The sequence below is a fragment of the Maniola hyperantus genome, chromosome 2 (assembly GCF_902806685.2).
Source record: "Maniola hyperantus chromosome 2, iAphHyp1.2, whole genome shotgun sequence".
Taxonomy (NCBI): Eukaryota; Metazoa; Arthropoda; class Insecta; order Lepidoptera; family Nymphalidae; genus Maniola; species Maniola hyperantus.
Window position 1 is genome coordinate 8,299,125 of NC_048537.1, and position 18,518 is coordinate 8,317,642.

Consider the following 18,518-nt stretch of genomic DNA (forward strand, 5'->3'; position numbering starts at 1 on the left):
AATATTTTACACATTCATATTAATATCATAGTCAGTTTTGCTCAGGCGGAGCGAGATTCCGTTTTGGTACCTTTCAGGCTCCATTTATCATGATATCTACACATCTGCAGCGCCATGCCATTCACCACTCGAAGGCGCGCGATTCCAACGCGCAAGTCTTGCAATGTGAACGCAGTTTATACAGTTTCTATAATTTCTAGTAGTCATTCCGGCTGCGTTTCATCCTTCATTTTAGCTTTAATACACATTATTTTAATTTTCTTGCAGTGGGACCAAATAATGGCAATGGGTGCAAAGGAGCCGGACACACAACTCAACAACATCCTAAAATCCATCGCCGTCAATGAATGCTGCACGCTAGTCTATACGGTAGGTATCTTCTTTGGCTAAGCGTTTTCCCACCAGATCCTCTATATCTGTTTAGTCTTATGCGTCCTATCGTTGACTCTATTGGCTCTCAATATTATGTACCTATTCACGATGTCTAGCTATATACCCTATCCGCAGAATGAGGTTATTATAGCGCTCCCTCTTGTACGTAATCCCATACAAATGATGAGCCAAACAGACAGAGCGCTAAAATACCTACCAACTTCATTCCGCGGATAGGGTATAGAGCACTTTTTAAACGATTGGTAGCACTATAGTTAAAGGCCCGAAATAAAACAACATACGAGTACCCATCTACTAGCCTACAGGTGGCATATTATAATCCCCCATAATATAAATTAATAACTAAATACTTATTTAAAATAAATAAATAAATATATTCTTTATTCGATACTTTTGAATCGTCAAATGCATCTACCACTGGTTCTGAATGCCTTTACTAACTAACAATATTATCCCCATAATTTATCCTCATAATATTTATTTGTAGAGTTAGATATATAATTATTTATTTAATTAGTAATTCATTATTTTAAAATTTTAATTCAGTTTTTGTTTAATTGATGTAGTTTAGTACTTAGGTACATACCTACTACATCTTTTGCAAAGATTAGATTTATGCCGATAAAACATAAAATAAATAGTAATTATAAGACAATTTTAAAAAAATTGTTAAAGAACGTGAGACAACAAAAATTCATGACAAAGTTATTTGGAATTTATTAGCTCGTTTGTTTTTAAATGATAAAAACTTAACATCGAAAAGGAATTACATCAAGTAAGTAACATGACAGATATAAGTAGGTAATTTATAATTTTGTCGACTTATGTACATAGATAGGGAGGCATTAAACGACAGGTTTTGTTGTCAGCTTTATCGAATAATTAATAAGTAGGTACAGTACACCGTTAAAATGTGCTGATGACGGTCTTCGCGCTTTGCAAGGCGCTACCGCTGCGCCTGCGCCCGCGCCGCTGGCACTACGCTAAACTCCCTAATTAATATGACTTAGTTTGTATCGCTTCGGCTCTGCATGGGTGTTGCACCGAAGTTTTAACATAATTTGTTAATTTCGTTTAGTGTAAATCTATCAAACTAGCTAATGCTCGCGACTTCGCCCGCGTGGACTACACAAATTTCAAACCCCTATTTCACCCTCTTAGGGATTGAATTTTCAAAAATCCTTTCTTAGCGGATGCCTACGTCATAATAGCTATCTGCATGCTAAATTTCAGCCCGATCCGTCCAGTAGTTTGAGCTGTGCGTTGATAGATCAGTCAGTCAGTCACCTTTTCGTTTTATATATTTAGATTATTAATATGCCAAATAAGCATTGAATAGGTCTATTTTATTTTTACAAATGTAGGAAGGATGTCCTGATATATCTAATAGATAATATTAAGTATTTGTAATAAATAAATTCGATAAAGAGCTTTAAACTAAAACCGCCTGTACTTAACACGAATGCGTAGATAACAAATAGTACCTATGCGCATAGATAAAATCTTAAAATAGATGTCAAATTAGAAATAGAGATGATAGTGAATGATAATAATAATTGTATCACTTTTCAAAAGCAATTTTCTAGAAGAAACCGGTCAATTGCGAGTCGGATGCGCACACAAAAGGTTTCGCACCGTTCGTACAAGAAATTTCAAACCAGTAAAATAAAAAATTCCAAGTTTATGTTGGACAGTGCCATCTTATTTTTATTTTTTATTTTTATTTATTAGGAGCACACACAATACATTAATTTAACACAAACTACGACACTTATAAACAAACACAGGCTGATAAATGTATCTATAAAATATCCTGTGTGCCATCTTGATGTTATTTATTAATTGTGACTAATTGTTTGGTCGAGAACGCAAATCTTTTGTGATATGAACACATATTCACGATTTTCAGATTTTTATCCTTTACTTGGATATTATAAGACTTGCTACTTACCCAATTTTATGATTCTAGGTCAACGGGAAGTATCCTATGGTGTTGAATTCCCAGAATTGACAGACACAACAGACAGACAAACAACGAAGTCGTCCTATAAGGGTTACTTTTTCTTCTTGAGGTAGGTACGGAACCCTAAGAACTAAAAATATAATATTGAAGAGGGTTAGTTAATCAATTAGAACAAATAAGACTTTAAGTAAGAAAGCTATCTTACTTACACAAGCGATATTCGGGGCCGGATGTGAACAAAAAAATTCGCACTGAGTCAGTATTCGTGTATTTCCCCTGCAATTAATCATTTTCTGAAGTTCGGTGTAACAAAAGACATGATACTGACACCGATAACAGGGATGCTAAATTATCATATCAAGTAGGTAAGCATACCTTTTAAAAACATTATTAATTATTTTTTAATTCCACAAGATTATCGCAAAATCTTGAACATTGCAAAGAAAACAATGCACTCAGTAATTCATATAATACACCTTTTTAATACCACATAATATTATCACAGCAGATTATAATCATACAACTGATTCCATGCCAAATTAACATTGAGACTTGAGAGCGCAATTTCAAACAATTAATTAATCGGTTGCTCGATTGCGGTAGAATGACAGCTACAACGTTTCGATCGCAATCACATTTCATTGGTTGATGCTCGCTAAATGTGTATATCTAAAAGTACTTATGTTTTGGTCCTTCGAGTCGGATAAGAACCCATGGATATGAATGTGCCTAGCCCTAGTATCTACCCTTAATATATGATTATTTATTTATTAATTTATTTACATTCAAAAAGGACTGCCCCCCTAGCATGGGCAGGAGACAAAAATTTTATCCCCCAATTATATCCACTGACGAGGGATAAAATTTACTTGTCCACCTCTCAAAGCACGGCAACAGGGGAGAGGAGAAGTTTATCCCTAATTCGGGGACAATTTTATCCTCGACATTAGACGTGGGTTTAAGTTTATTCTCATAGAACTTAAAAAATCAAAACATGTCTCGCGGTACCTGTTGGGTTTAGGTTATGTTTGGGTTGTGTTTGGGTTATGTTTGGGTTGTGTTTGTGTTATGTTTGGGTTGTGTTTGGGTTATGTTTGGAATATGGTTGGGAACCCCAACATAAACCCAACATAGGTCCCAAATACCAATTACCATTAACCCAATAAAGGTAAAGGAAAAGATCCAAAAACCGAAAAGTCCCCCGTTTTATTCACTGTGGATAATTATATCCACCCGTGAGCCCATGCTCGGAGAGTGGATAAAGCTGTCGGAGGGGATAAAGATTTTATCCTTTCCCCGGGGAGAAAATTATATCCCCGCCCATGCTAACCCTGCAGGGTGAATAAAAACGGTAGAAGTGCATAATTATTGCACGAAATAAAATTATACAGAAGGAGAAAAACTTCAGTTTTCATCCAAAATTCGAGATTTCGATTAAAACGGTATTAATCATAATTATTAATATCGTTTTAATCGAAATCTCGAATTTTGGACTCAATTTTAGCACATTAATTTAAGGCTCGGTAGGAATGGCATTCCGAACCAGTGGTAAAAGCACTTTTAAAAGTTTTATTTAAATAAAAATGTATTCTAGGTAAGTATTCTATTCTGTTTTGCTTGGACTTGGAAGACACTTCAGATTTGAACCTGAAGTGGCCTGAGTGGGCCAAACAGTCCAGATTAAATAAAAAAAAGTACTTTGATCAAAAGTGTAACTATACCGTTTTGTTCGCCGGTTCCTCTTGATCTAAATACTGAACTTAGGTAACTAAGTAATAGAATTTGCATTCCCTTTCAGTCTGGTACAGTCGGGCCCCCGAAAGCCGTGATGTTATCGCACGACAACCTGACATGGGACGCGTTTTCTATCAGCGAGAGAGTTGGGGACCTGCGACCGACCGTTGACATTCTCATCTCCTACCTACCACTTAGCCATGTCGCTGCTCAGGTAATCTTGATTTAAATGTTACAGTGGTGCTGATTCTGTTTTCACACACACACACAAGGGTGCTGATTCTGTTGTCACACACAAGACACACTTTCGCATTTATAATATTGAAGTATGGATAATACATAATATTATGATATGACTGTCACGGTTCGAGGTACGGTAGCATTAGCAAGCATTGCATGCATCAGTAGTCAGTACCTAAACATGTAATGATAAGAAAATATAAGTCTAAACTAGTGTAATAATGTAATATTATACTAACTATACTATAAAATAAATATGCCTAACATATGTAATTATCATAGTCTTAAGAGCTACAGTAACCGGCAGGAAATATTGTACATCGATTAGAAAGAGGTTTCGGCTTCGTAGGGCGTTGTCTCTGTCACTCGTACCTATGTGACGTTTTGTCGGTCTCATCTCAACGACAGAGACAACACTCTACGAAACCGCTATCTCTTTCTTTAAAGGTCGATGTACAATATTTCCTGCCGAGTACTGTACTTATCTATGATGGTTTAAACTCTCAATATCACTAGACTAGTTATTTATTTACTCGTACCTATAGCAATGCGTGACCTAAAAACTCGATCTTTCGTGACTTAAGTAGTTTATTTTAAAAACGTGTTAAAATGTAGGTATAAATGCCCTTCGTTAACTAACCTACTGGTTAGTTAAGGACGCCCGCGGCCCGACCTCACTATTTTCAGCGCTAACTCACGTCTCACGCCGTGCATGATAGCCTAGGCTATAGGTCTATAGGTATACCGCTTGACTAAGATTGCTCGTGGGATATGGGATAGGCTTGTTTGTCCTTCAATCACGCCACAACGAACCAACGGATCGACGTGATTTTTTTTCATGGACATACGTAGTTAAAGGCCTAGATGTATGCGAGTACTTTTTATCCCGTAAAATCAAAGTTCGCACGGGATTTTTAAACCCCCAAATCTACCCGAACATCATCATCATCATCATCATCATCAACCGATAGACGTCCACTGCTGGACATGGGTCTCTTGTAGAGACTTCTTCACGCCACGGTCTTGTGCCGCCTGAATCCAGCGGCTCCCTGCGACTCGTCTGATGTCTTTCAACACTGCGTCTCCCGATGCGAGGTCGCCATTCTAGCACCTTGGGACCCAAACGTCTATCATCATAAGTCTATTAAAATCGACAACAATGGAACTAAGCAAATTATTCCTAATCTTTACGTAATTAGGTATGCATTTACCTACCATTTACCTAGGCATTAAGTAAATAACAGAAGCGTTCGTTGCAATTGATGTATCACGAACGTAGATATCTAATCATACTCAATGCAATTAATGCATTGTGGCTTCCTTGTGTTAAAACCTTTCAGATTGTGGAATCATTTTGCAAATCACATTGATGGACGACTTCATCATTCATTATCTAATCTAATGATCACTACCCATTAAATGGGAAAGAGTTTGTTTGTTGGTTTATCTTTTAAACATGCCACAACGGAGCAACGGATCGATGTGAATTTTTGCATGGATAATAATACTTAGTTAAAAATCTGGAAAGTGACGTAGGCTACCTTTTATCTCTGAAAATCAAAGAGTTCCACGGGATTTTTAAAAACCCTAATCCACGTGGATGAAGTCGCGGGTATCTGCTGGTTCTTAGTAAATGTATATATTTCATGATATTTGATTGAACAAAATATTATCAAATACTTCACTTCTCACGATCCTAATGTGTCCCATTATCTACATATGTGCTAGCGTAAGCGATAACGACTTGTTACAAGTTACAACCAATCGTTTGACCTTTACATGGACATCGTACGATGTATAGTACGCGACAGGCTGAGATGGCAATCGGGGTATGAGGCAGGGGGATGCCCCACACACCCGCACGTCACCCGCGCTCGTCCACACCGGGTTAGCGCGAGGGCTATGCGGGCGTATGGGGCGTTCCCTCCCCGATTGTCATCTCGACCTGTCGCGTACTATACCTATCATTAACCAATAATACTGAAATCCGTAATTTAAACATTGTGGTATAGTCCGTAAAAAATGACTTTTTACGCGCCATTTTAACATGTGTTAACTGTATGTCAAAAGTACGGTTCACCTTCAAAATAAGGACTAAAATCGTACTTTTGACATGAAATTTGACACATAAAGGTAAAATGGTGCGTGAGGAGTCATTTTTTACGCATTATAAATTGGAACACATTTTTGTTCTGTTAGGTTCTGACCTAGTTCTGACGTATGCTTCAGTATTATTCAATCACTGATACGCACCTATTCATTACCTTAGTTTTTGTAGTTTACGTAACGATCGGTTAGGTGTAATAACAAAATATATATTAATTAGGTAAACACTTTTTTATAAAATATATTAAGTAAGCGTAGATACCTACCTACTAATAGCATAATATAGTAGGTACTTTTAAAGTTATACACTCACTCTACGTCAATTACATTGATGTCGGAGGAATCCTTGTTTATTAAGCTTATGGAGGAATCTATGTGGCGAAATAAATTTAATTAGGTACATCTACACTAATATTATAAAGAGGAAAACTTTGTTTGTTTGTTTGTTTGTTTGTTTGTTTGTTTGTTTGTTTGTTTGTACTGAATAGGCTCAAAAACTACTGGACCGATTTTAAAAATTCTTTCACCATTCGAAAGCTACATTATCCACGAGTAACATAGGCTATATTTTATTTTGGAAAAAAATAGGGTTCCGTAAGATATTTGGGTTTTTCGGACACAAGGTGTAAAAAATCAACCAGAAAAGTTACTTATTTTGCGTACGCTGCCTAAACTATAAAAGATAGAACCATAAAATGTTCTAATTAATTGTAGATCTTATAAATATCTACAAAAAAGTCCGCGACACACTATACCCATCTATGTCGAGTGAGGCACAGCAACCATTTTTTTATTTAAAAATCTTGAATTTTTTTTGGACTACATTTAAACGCGTTTATTTTACTCATGCTATTAATCCTTATCAAAATAAATGATTTCATCACTAAGAACAGTTTATGGAGATAATATTTGGTCTTTGAATGATTAAAATTGGACGTTTGGTTTTGAAGTTATGGCGAAATTAAAATATTACGATTTCTGCTGCACGGCCCGTTGTATTATATAAAGAGGTAATGTCGTTAAGTTTGTTTGTAGGGGGTAATCTTTAGAACTACTGAACCGATTTTAAAAATTCTTTCACCAGTAGAAAGCTACATTATTCCTGAGTGACATAGGCTATACGGGATCTTTAAAAACCTAAATCTACGCGGGCGAAGCCGCGGGGATCAGCTAGTTATATATAAGTTAGGTACCTACATGCATTTACATAATTATGTAAGTCAATGCATATTGTGCAACACATTGAATTAGAATTTATTTTGCAATATGTTCTATTAATAATATCTAGCTGTTATATGCTACTACTGGGTATGCCCAAACTGAGCGCACGCTGGTGCTCCTCTCAAGTCGAATGCTCAAAGTCAATATTGATGTGGCCAAGCCTCAAGACTGTTGGATGCTTATTGCGCATAGCGATTACATAATATTATTTGGCACGTTGGGTTTGCCCGATATTGGCGTTCATTTCGTGCAATATAACATGATAAGTATTTTTTCTACAGCAGATGTTATGAATTTTCAGGTGGTGGACATTTACACAACTCTTAATAACGCTATCGCGGTTTACTTTGCGCAGCCCGATGCCTTGAAGGGGAGTCTCATTGATACCTTAAAGGAAGTAAGGCCTACTAGGTAAGTACTCACTACAGCTATTGTAAACTACTTATTTCAAATAGCTACTAAGTATACCTACCTACTAATTATAAAATTGTAATACTTTGTCTGTTAAAACTTTGGGAATTTCAAAATCATGTAATATGTTATCTGCACCTCGATTGCGGTAGAATGACAGCTACAATGTCACGATCGCAATCACCTCTAACTGGTTGAAGCTCGCTCACTATGATGATGATCACACTGATGCTGGAAGGGTGTTCCAAATCTAAGCGGTTCGAATCAGAAATGAAGAGGCAAATCGCTTCGTACGTATCCGTGGAATTTCGACTACGTACGGGTGCTGACCTTGGCGATGCCTTGCGGTACGATAGTAGAAAGGTGAAGGAGGAACCAGGTTGAAAAGTTCTTCGGCACACTCTCATGGGCTATAATCCTCCGTTGCAACAAGAATACCAAAAATTCTGCGAATAACAACAATTGAGATTGTAATAATGATTGCTACAGGTTTCCCGCAATCTAGGTGCAGACTTAAATTAAATACTGCACTTAGTGTAATCAAAATCAGTTAACCGAGATATTACAATCTAACCCGAATTCACGCGGACAATAATTGGTATCTACTACAATTAAATTATTCTATGAAAAAATGTTACAAATAGATATCTTATCTGAGCAGCCCTTTCCAAAAAAATTATTTTGATGAAATGATAATAATTATGGCCATGATTAATAATAAAGTTGATGAACTTTGTATAATGTGTCACTGACATCATTGGTAACTCATATTATCTTTCTATGTAATTGATAATTAAAATTAGTAATCGGTCATGAATCATCTAAATAATAATATCTATATGTACTATACTAGCTGATGCCCGCGACTTCGTACGCGTGGATTTAGGTTTTTGAAAATCCCGTGGGAACTCATTGATTTCCCGGGATTAATAGTAGCCTATGTCCAGGTCTTTAACGATACCCATGCAAAAATCACGAGGGGAGGGGGGGGAGGCACCCCGCACGTCACTCGTGCTATCCCGCATCTGTGAGGGTGTGAGGGGCGTCTCTATCCCGATTGCCATCTCGACCTTGCCTGGTCTCCTTCTCAAAAATACATTATTTAAGTAATGGTGAAATCTTACATTACTTTAAGCATTTTTTTTTGAAAAAAAGACATTATGTGGGCTGATTTTAATAATAATTAATTTAATTTTTAAGACATAGGTATATCATTATTGACTCAAGCGATGTTAAAAAGTCGATTTCAATTCAAGAAACAAATATGTCTTCACAGATTCTTGGCAGTGCCTCGAGTTTGGGAGAAAATGTACGAGAAAATAATGGCCGTGGGCAAATCCAGCGGCTCCCTGAAACGATACATCGCCACGTGGGCCAAGGACAAGGGCACGGAGCATCATTGCGCCAGAATTAATGGGTAAGAAATCTTTTATTTGATTAATAAAAAACAATTCGCGGCTTTGCTCGACGAAAATATAGATTCTCATTATTTCCCTATCCCGTGTGGGAATTTCGAAAAACACGGCCTTATTCTTGGTTTACATTATAAAGAAAACCTCTATGCAAAATTTCAGCTTTCTAGGTCCAAGAGTTTGAGCTACGCGTTGATGAGTCAGTTTGTAGTTTTTTTTAATCGATATTTTATGTGGATGATACTATGTTACTCGTAGAAAACTCAGAAACCTTCACGCAAGTGCCACACGCAAACAAGAACACAAGTGCCATCAACAACTGAGTATAGGTGCAGGGTAACCTGAACGTTAGCAAAAACGAAGACAGGTGATAGTACTGATAAGGTACCACAAAAAACGCAAAAAAAATTGTTCCTGAATTTTTAAAAGTTCACAATATTATATTGCAAATAAAACATTTGCCTGACGCTAGAGGTCAACGTAAATAGGCCACTGTCTCGGAGTCTATGCCGCGTCGTAGTCTCGTAGGTGGGGCCCGACCCGAGTTTTGCGCACTATACATTACTGGTTTGAAAAATACTAAATCACTAAAACTACAAGATAAGGCGAATGGTTATTGACATTGGATCATGTTTAGGTAGTATAATGACAACCCTAAGTTTTTGCTGGCGTTCTGGTTCATCATAACCTTGTATAAAGATTCAACTCAATCGGCGCATAGAATACGAACACACACACACATTACACCTGTAAGAAAGATTATTTATACAATACGTTTTGTCAGAGCCCTGTCGGCTGGAATGACAGGACTACCACTCGACTTCACGCTCATGGAAATGATTAAGTATTGGTATGTGATTAAAGGTACTCCTGTTGTTTGTTTTAGAATAACAGGTACAGTACCTGACAGGAAAGAATGTACATTTAACTTTAGAAAAAGACCATTTGTAGCCTCGGCTTCGTAGAGCGTTGTCTCTGTCACACATACTTATCCACTGAAATGGGCAATGGGCATATACAAGTTCGTTGGAACTGGAAGATGTGTGTCATACAAAATGACAGTAATTTTTTGTGTTTCGAAGCGCGCCACCGTCCACCGTACTGGAAAATTAAAATACTTACTTAATCAAATGGGTTTCGTTTCGACACTATGTAGACAGATGTCTCATCACTAATATTTAAAATTCGAGTACCCTCACATGACGCTCACTGCTGCTATCAGGCGCCAAAATGTCGAAAATCAAATTGCTTCAAAAACAGGTCGGCAATAGCAAATCCAGCGTGTTTTACTAGATGTCAGTGCTCACACCTATGTGAGAAGGACCTATCAGTTTCAAGACAAACACAATGCTTACGAAACCGAAGCTGCCGATTATCTCTTTCTAAAGTTCGATGCGGTAGTCTTTCCTACAGAGTACTGTAGTTGGTAGTCCTTTGCATGATCCTGATACTGGACACATTACCTATGTTATGTTATGTTTGTAATATTATGTTGCGAGCTTATGAACCAAACTATTGTACCTATAGAGCGTATATTTTGATATCTCACTCGCCATTTTAACTCTACTATGTGTCAACTGTCGTGTCAAAAGTACCTACTGTTGACTGTGGGACTAAAATCATACTTTTGATATGACAGTTGACAAAGAGTTAAATTACGAGTGAGATCTCAAAATGTACGCGCTATACTTAGTTGGTGTCGTAGAACCATCATAGTATCAAATATGTTAAATAAAATGCATGATATTGTACATATATCCCTTTTTAGCCCCTTGTTGTGTTATATATTTATATCTGAAATAATATTTGAAATAAATCTGCATTCATTAGATAGATAGTCCATTTGCACATAAGTTTTGAGATATAATAGCAAAGTGTATGTTCGTTTTGATTAAATGATTCACACCTGTTCCCCTAGCACCTAACTTAGGTGATGGTAATAAAATAGCGATCAAAGTTAGTTAGCTAGTCTAACACACTTAGGTAGATCTTGTGTTGTAAGGTAAACTTAAAAAGTTGGAGCACTCTTGAGCCAAGAGCTCGAAATATGATACATTACAAACACACAGTCTGTGTCGCCTGTAATTGTAATGACATATTGAATGGTATATTATTACAAACAAACGGTACAAGTCAATTTCCAGCTTTATATGGATCAGTGTCTGTAAAAAAAATATATTGATATATTATTATTTTTTATTTATTTAAATTATGCGTTTGAACTGATTGCAACACTGAAGTTTGGTGCTGGGGTGAATAATTTTATTTTCAGTTTTTTAATAGTTTTTAAAAATATTTTATTTGAATGGCAGGCAATCAGGGACAACGTGCGGCTACAAGATGGCGAAGTCGATTGTATTCAACAAAGTACGAGTCAACCTCGGCCTCGACCGCTGCACGACGTTCGTCACCGCGGCCGCACCTCTGTCGCCTGAGATCAAGAAATTCTTCCTCTCCTTAGACATCCCTATTATGGATGCCTTTGGTATGAGTGAAGCGGCCGGTGCTCATACTCTTAGCATATACCCCAAGTGAGTATGTTACAGAACAAAGATTAACTATAGTCCACGACAGGTCGTGATGGCAATCGGGGGTATGAGGCGGGGGGACGCACATACCCGCACCTCACCCCCGCTCGCCCGCATGTCACCCCCGCTCGCCTGCACCTGGTTAGCGCGGGGGCTGTGTGTGCGTGTGGGGACATTTCTACCTGTCGCGTACTATATGTAGACTTCTTTTAATATTTTTTTTAATTCCTATTTTCTTTGCCGTACAAAAAACATTTAAAGACAGATAGAAAAAAATTCTATAAAAAGTTGTTTTCAATCATATTACATATTTTAAAATTGCAATTGAAATACAGTTTTGCTTTTACTAAATTTAGGCAAAATAAAAATATGTGTTTGTAAATATGTCATAGAAATGAAACATTGTTTTACTCAACTAAAGTGCTTATGAATCGTCAAAAGAATCTACCAAAGGAATGCATTTTCAAAACAACGCGGTCCACGATTTGAAATGAAATGAATGATTTGAAGTTTTCTGTAAATAAATTCCAGATTCAAATTGGATTGCTCTGGAGAAATTCTGGACGGAACGGAAACTAAGTTCGGTGGGTCGTCGAGTATCAATGGACCTGGAGAGATTCTAATGCGAGGTCGCCATGTTTTCATGGGCTACCTTAGTGACGAACCGAAGACAAAGGAAGCCCTCGACGACGAAGGCTGGTTGCACTCCGGGGATGTCGGTAGACTAGACAGCAACAACCTGCTTTATATCACCGGCAGAATAAAGGTGCTAATCTTTTGTTTTAATAGAGACGATGACTACTAGTCAAATCAGCGACTTTTTATCAAACTTCAAAACGCTCGCTTTGTAAGAGAGCTTGTAGGAAACACTTTTTTAGTTAAATCGATAATTGTAAAGGGTTAGCAAACCTAAAACTAACAGCGGAATTTTGTAAGATACTCTATTTAATAATTCCTAAGAAACAATTTATTTTTGTCACAGGTATCATCTCAAATGCCAGTTTTTGATCCTATGATATTTCGCTAGCATAAAAATCACGTCAAACGGTTTCCGAGCCCTGACAAAAGTTAACGTTCATCATCATCACCATCAACCCAATGCTGGCTCACTACTGGGGACGACTCCTCTCAAAATGAGAAGATTTTGACCATAACCAGCTGTCCAATGCGGATTGGCAGACTTATCTACACCGCTGCATCACATTGCCCATCTCGCTTAGTCTTCCGTCTATCTCACTTGCACTTGTGTCGCGCTATCGCAGTCGCACAGTACACCGCGCAGCAATGTAGTTGGTAGAAAAACATAGCACCAGAAAATTAGCTAATAGCTGAGCACAACACAGCATAACTCAATTGATGGTCACCCTTTAGACTTCTTAATCCAACGGTCAAACATTATTGATATCAGGGAAGTAAGCTATTTACGATACTTTTAGATCCCAGATAAACAATATATCTACAATTTTTCCAATCATATAACTATATTATATTACGAATTATGATAGTTTATTGCAAATTAATAATAATATGACCATATCTAAATAGCTGGATTATAGGTTAGTGTTAATTTTTTATCAAGATAATCTGTATTAAATTACTTATTAGATATATAATTTATGACTTCAATGTTTCCTCATTACAGGAGCTACTGATAACCGCAGGAGGAGAAAACATAGCGCCCGTACTGATCGAGCAGACCGTGCAATCTGAACTCCTGCACGTGGGATATGCCGTGCTGATAGGAGATCAACGAAAGTTCCTCTCCATTCTACTCACTCTGAAGGTTTGCACTTTGCATTTCTTAAGACAAAATAGTATTTTAAAAAAAATCGGTTAAGTGCGAGTCGGACTCGCACACGAAGTGTTCCGTACCTTCGGACAAGAAATAACCCTTCTAAACTTTCTTGGCGGTAATTTTGAAATGTTTAGTATTTTTAGGGTTCCGTATCTCAAAAGGAAAAACTGAACCCTTGTAGGATCACTTTGTTGTCTGTCTGTCTGTCTGTCAAGAAACCTACAGGGTACTTCCCGTTGACCTAGAATCATGAAATTTGGCAGGTTGGTGGGTCTTACAGCTGGCTTTAGGGGAAAAATCTGAAAACCGTGAATTTAGGGTTAGATCACACAAAAAACAAAAATTGTAGTCATGAACGTCATATAGTCATTTCCGACGGGTTGTAAATTGTTGTTCGTCAGTTCTGGCTGGATGCTGGATTAATGTGTTCATAGCAAATATATCTATTATCCTTTCCATTCAAACAAAGCAGTTATAGTGGAAAAGGGATTGAACAAAAACATCTGTCACAATTCCAAGTCCAAGTCAGATGTTTTTGTTCGAGTGATTAAAATGTGGACGCTATATTATAACCGATTGTTTTATTCCAAAATCACAAAGGCAAATTTTTTTTAAAAATTTAGGCAAAAGTTGACCCCAGTACTGGCGACGCGCTCGACGAATTGGAACCAGAGACGAGAAAATGGGTGGCGAGCCTCGGAAGCAAGGCCACCACAATCAGTGATATTATCAACAACAAAGATCCGGCAGTACGTAATCGCTTCACTTTAAAATAACGTAGCACGTTTTGAGTTTTTTAAACAATATCTACAAGTTTGTCCTCTTTTTTCATTTCTCATTTGTTTATGGCACTGAAAAGATCATGATTGTGATTAAAAAACATTTGTTAATTTGATCGGTATTCTTAAACTTAAATAATAATTAATAAAATTAGTAAAACAGTTCATAAGTAGTCAAACTCGCCCCCCCCCCCCCCCCCCCCCCCCCCCCCCCCCCCCAAGTGCAAGAAAAACGTATTCATCGTTATGTTAATCGTCAACAAAGTCTGCCTTTTGATTGGCTGTGAAAAAATGTACACAGCGAATCAACCAATAAGAGGGCAGAATTTTTTGACGATTACGATAACGATGAGTACGTTTTTCTTACACAATCGGGGGGGGCGATATCGTCTACTTATGAATAACTGCACTCCTTAGTACCTAATTAATTATTTTTAAAAAGTTTAATGAACTTTATTAATTATAGCTGATCCCCGCGGCTTCGCCCGCGTAGATTTAGGTTTTTAAAGATCCCGTATAGCCTATGTCACTCAGGAATAATGTAGCTTTCTACTGGTGAAAGAATTTTTAAAATCGGTTCAGTAGTTCTAAAGATTACCCCCTACAAACAAACTTAACGACATTACCTCTTTATATAATACAACGGGCCGTGCAGCAGAAATCGTAATATTTTAATTTCGCCATAACTTCAAAACCAAACGTCCAATTTTAATCATTCAAAGACCAAATATTATCTCCATAAACTGTTCTTAGTGATGAAATCATTTATTTTGATAAGGATTAATAGCATGAGTAAAATAAACGCGTTTAAATGTAGTCCAAAAAAAATTCAAGATTTTTAAATAAAAAAATAGTTGCTGTGCCTCACTCGACATAGATGGGTATAGTGTGTCGCGGACTTTTTTGTAGATATTTATAAGATCTACAATTAATTAGAACATTTTATGGTTCTATCTTTTATAGTTTAGGCAGCGTACGCAAAATAAGTAACTTTTCTGGTTGATTTTTTACACCTTGTGTCCGAAAAACCCAAATATCTTACGGAACCCTATTTTTTTCCAAAATAAAATATAGCCTATGTTACTCGTGGATAATGTAGCTTTCGAATGGTGAAAGAATTTTTAAAATCGGTCCAGTAGTTTTGAGCCTATTCAGTACAAACAAACAAACAAAGTTTTCCTCTTTATAATATTATATTAGTGTAGATTAGTGTAGATTAGTGTAGAAGTGTAGACAACGGGCCGTGCAGCAGAAATCGTAATATTTTAATTTCGCCATAACTTCAAAACCAAACGTCCAATTTTAATCATTCAAAGACCAAATATTATCTCCATAAACTGTTCTTAGTGATGAAATCATTTATTTTGATAAGGATTAATAGCATGAGTAAAATAAACGCGTTTAAATGTAGTCCAAAAAAAATTCAAGATTTTTAAATAAAAAAATGGTTGCTGTGCCTCACTCGACATAGATGGGTATAGTGTGTCGCGGACTTTTTTGTAGATATTTATAAGATCTACAATTAATTAGAACATTTTATGGTTCTATCTTTTATAGTTTAGGCAGCGTACGCAAAATAAGTAACTTTTCTGGTTGATTTTTTACACCTTGTGTCCGAAAAACCCAAATATCTTACGGAACCCTATTTTTTTCCAAAATAAAATATAGCCTATGTTACTCGTGGATAATGTAGCTTTCGAATGGTGAAAGAATTTTTAAAATCGGTCCAGTAGTTTTTGAGCCTATTCAGTACAAACAAACAAACAAAGTTTTCCTCTTTATAATATTAGTGTAGATTTCAGTTTAAGAATACCTCCAATTAAATTAACAAATGTTTTTAAATCACAATCATGAAAGATTCAGTGCCATAAGCAAATGAGAAATGAAAGATTTCCCATAATTGTCTTAAATCTATATTGTATTCCCAGGTATACAAGGCAATAGAAGAAGGCATAGCCCGTGCTAACAAACAAGCTATCTCTAACGCGCAAAAGATACAAAAGTTTGCAATTTTGCCTGAGGACTTTTCTATGAATACTGGAGAATTAGGTGAGTTTGAGAACTGAGAATAGTTTTTTTTAATTTTCGTTGTGGATAGATAATTTTTTTTCATAAGAATGTTTTATTTTTAAACCATTTTTAATCATGACATTCCTCTTTCCCCTCCAACTAAGCGTACAGCTTGTGCTAGGAGTATGTACGACAATAGTGCAACGTGTGGGGTTTGAACGCCGCGCCGGCCTGTCGGATTTCAGTCCGCTCCTATAACCGTTGAGCTATTGAGGCTACAATAATGAACCACAAATTATTCTTACACAAAAATAATTTATCAGTAGATAATGCCCGCAACTTCTTCCACGTGGATAAAGGTTTTTTGAAAATACCATGGGAACTTATTGCTTTTTCGGGATTAAAAGTTGCCTATGTCAATCTCCGGGGTGTTAAGCTACCTCTGTACTAAATTTCATATAAGTCGGTTAAGCGGATGGACCTTTAAGAACTCTTTGATTTTCTGGGATTAAAAGTAACCTATGTCCGTCCCAGGATGTAAACTAACTCTGTACCAAATTCAACCCAAATTGGTTAAACTGTTGGGCCGTGAAAAGCTAGCAGACAGACAGACATACTTTCGCATTTATAATATTGGTATGGATAGATGTTGAGATTGAACTTTTGAGATATTCTATAAATCGATTTTTATTTGTTTTCTCACAGGACCAACACTGAAAATTAAGAGGAACGTCGTCTACGAGAAATACAAAAACATCATAGAAGGTTTCTACAAAGAGTAGTTGTTAGTTTGTACTTAATTATAATAATATGGGAATGGGAGGGAACGAATAAGTTAATAACGTTATTGCTCAAATTAGCTGATAGTATAAACTTGTTGTGGTTGTATTAAACGTTAGGAGTTATTGTGATACGACTGGCTTTTTTGAATTATTCTCAGTTTATATAAGCAGATTAAATCTGTTTATTTTTGTATGAACTTTTAATCTATACATGCTAGTAGCTTTATGCTGAGTTGGCACCCTTTCGCTATTGCGCAGGTGCATAACGTCTAAATCTTAGTCGTATTCGTTTGCTTTTTTTGTGCGGACGTGCGCGATTCGTGCATGCGCAAAAATGTGTCTTGTTAATTTGCGCATGTGTAAATTGTGTACATGCTTACAAAAAAAGCAAACGAAGACGACTCTTATTTCTATAATATTTTTTCTCTACCTTTCTTATCTGCGGGGCGAACATGAGAGTTGTAATTAAAGTTGCGATAATCGTAATGGGTTTGATCATCAACTTTATTTATGTTACTAAAAAAACGAAGATAAATAACTAGTTTATATTCTCGAGTGATATATACCTTGTTAAATATGTATGTATTTTAAATCATTTTTAGACAGTTTTTGAAAAATAAACTACAGTTTAAGAAATAATGACTGCCAAACTTTTTAGCAACTAGCATGGCTACGGAACCGTTTCCTATGCGTGTTCTGACCCTTGACCAGTGTTTATGTTATAAAATATACAATAGCGCCGATTCTGTTGTCTTTCTCTAAATTAAATTTAGAGTATCTGCATCTTTATCTTTTTAATATTGCTAACATGAATTTTACATTTACACATATACACTCTAAATTTTAGTACACGCTACAAATTTAAACAATAGGCTCGCCACTGGCACTTAAAGTCACGAGGTTTGACAGCTCTAAATTAAATTTAAAATTGTCAAACTGTATCTAACCTTTTCATATTACATTTATAAAAGCATGCGAATACTCTAAAAATGAGTTGTGCTCAGAATCAGTACCATTATAAGATTTTATTGTGATAGTTTAAGTTAGAAAACTGTTGTGATTGGTTTATAGAAGAGATGTAAATATTTTTGTTACTATATAATATATTATCTAACTTTAAATAAAAGTCTTTTATTCTTTTATA

General features: G+C 36.3%; 1 protein-coding gene across 4 annotated transcripts in view; it reads left to right on the top strand.

Annotated features, from left to right (window-relative positions):
- LOC117992720 (long-chain-fatty-acid--CoA ligase ACSBG2-like) overlaps window positions 1-18,500 on the top strand; it is a 41,241-nt gene extending 22,741 nt beyond the window's left edge. For 3 of the 4 annotated variants that reach the window (XM_069503914.1, XM_034980437.2, XM_069503911.1), the window contains exons 6-16: window positions 268-369; window positions 4,155-4,304; window positions 7,959-8,068; window positions 9,345-9,485; window positions 10,265-10,330; window positions 11,793-12,011; window positions 12,540-12,774; window positions 13,651-13,791; window positions 14,427-14,552; window positions 16,511-16,631; window positions 17,298-18,500. In XM_069503914.1, coding sequence (XP_069360015.1) covers window positions 268-369; window positions 4,155-4,304; window positions 7,959-8,068; window positions 9,345-9,485; window positions 10,265-10,330; window positions 11,793-12,011; window positions 12,540-12,774; window positions 13,651-13,791; window positions 14,427-14,552; window positions 16,511-16,631; window positions 17,298-17,374 — 1,488 coding nt within the window. In that variant the 3' untranslated portion in view covers window positions 17,375-18,500. The remainder of the gene's footprint in view (window positions 1-267; window positions 370-4,154; window positions 4,305-7,958; window positions 8,069-9,344; window positions 9,486-10,264; window positions 10,331-11,792; window positions 12,012-12,539; window positions 12,775-13,650; window positions 13,792-14,426; window positions 14,553-16,510; window positions 16,632-17,297) is intronic. The other variant, XM_034980445.2, reaches the window with a different exon arrangement.
- Window positions 18,501-18,518: the final 18 nt, after the last annotated feature.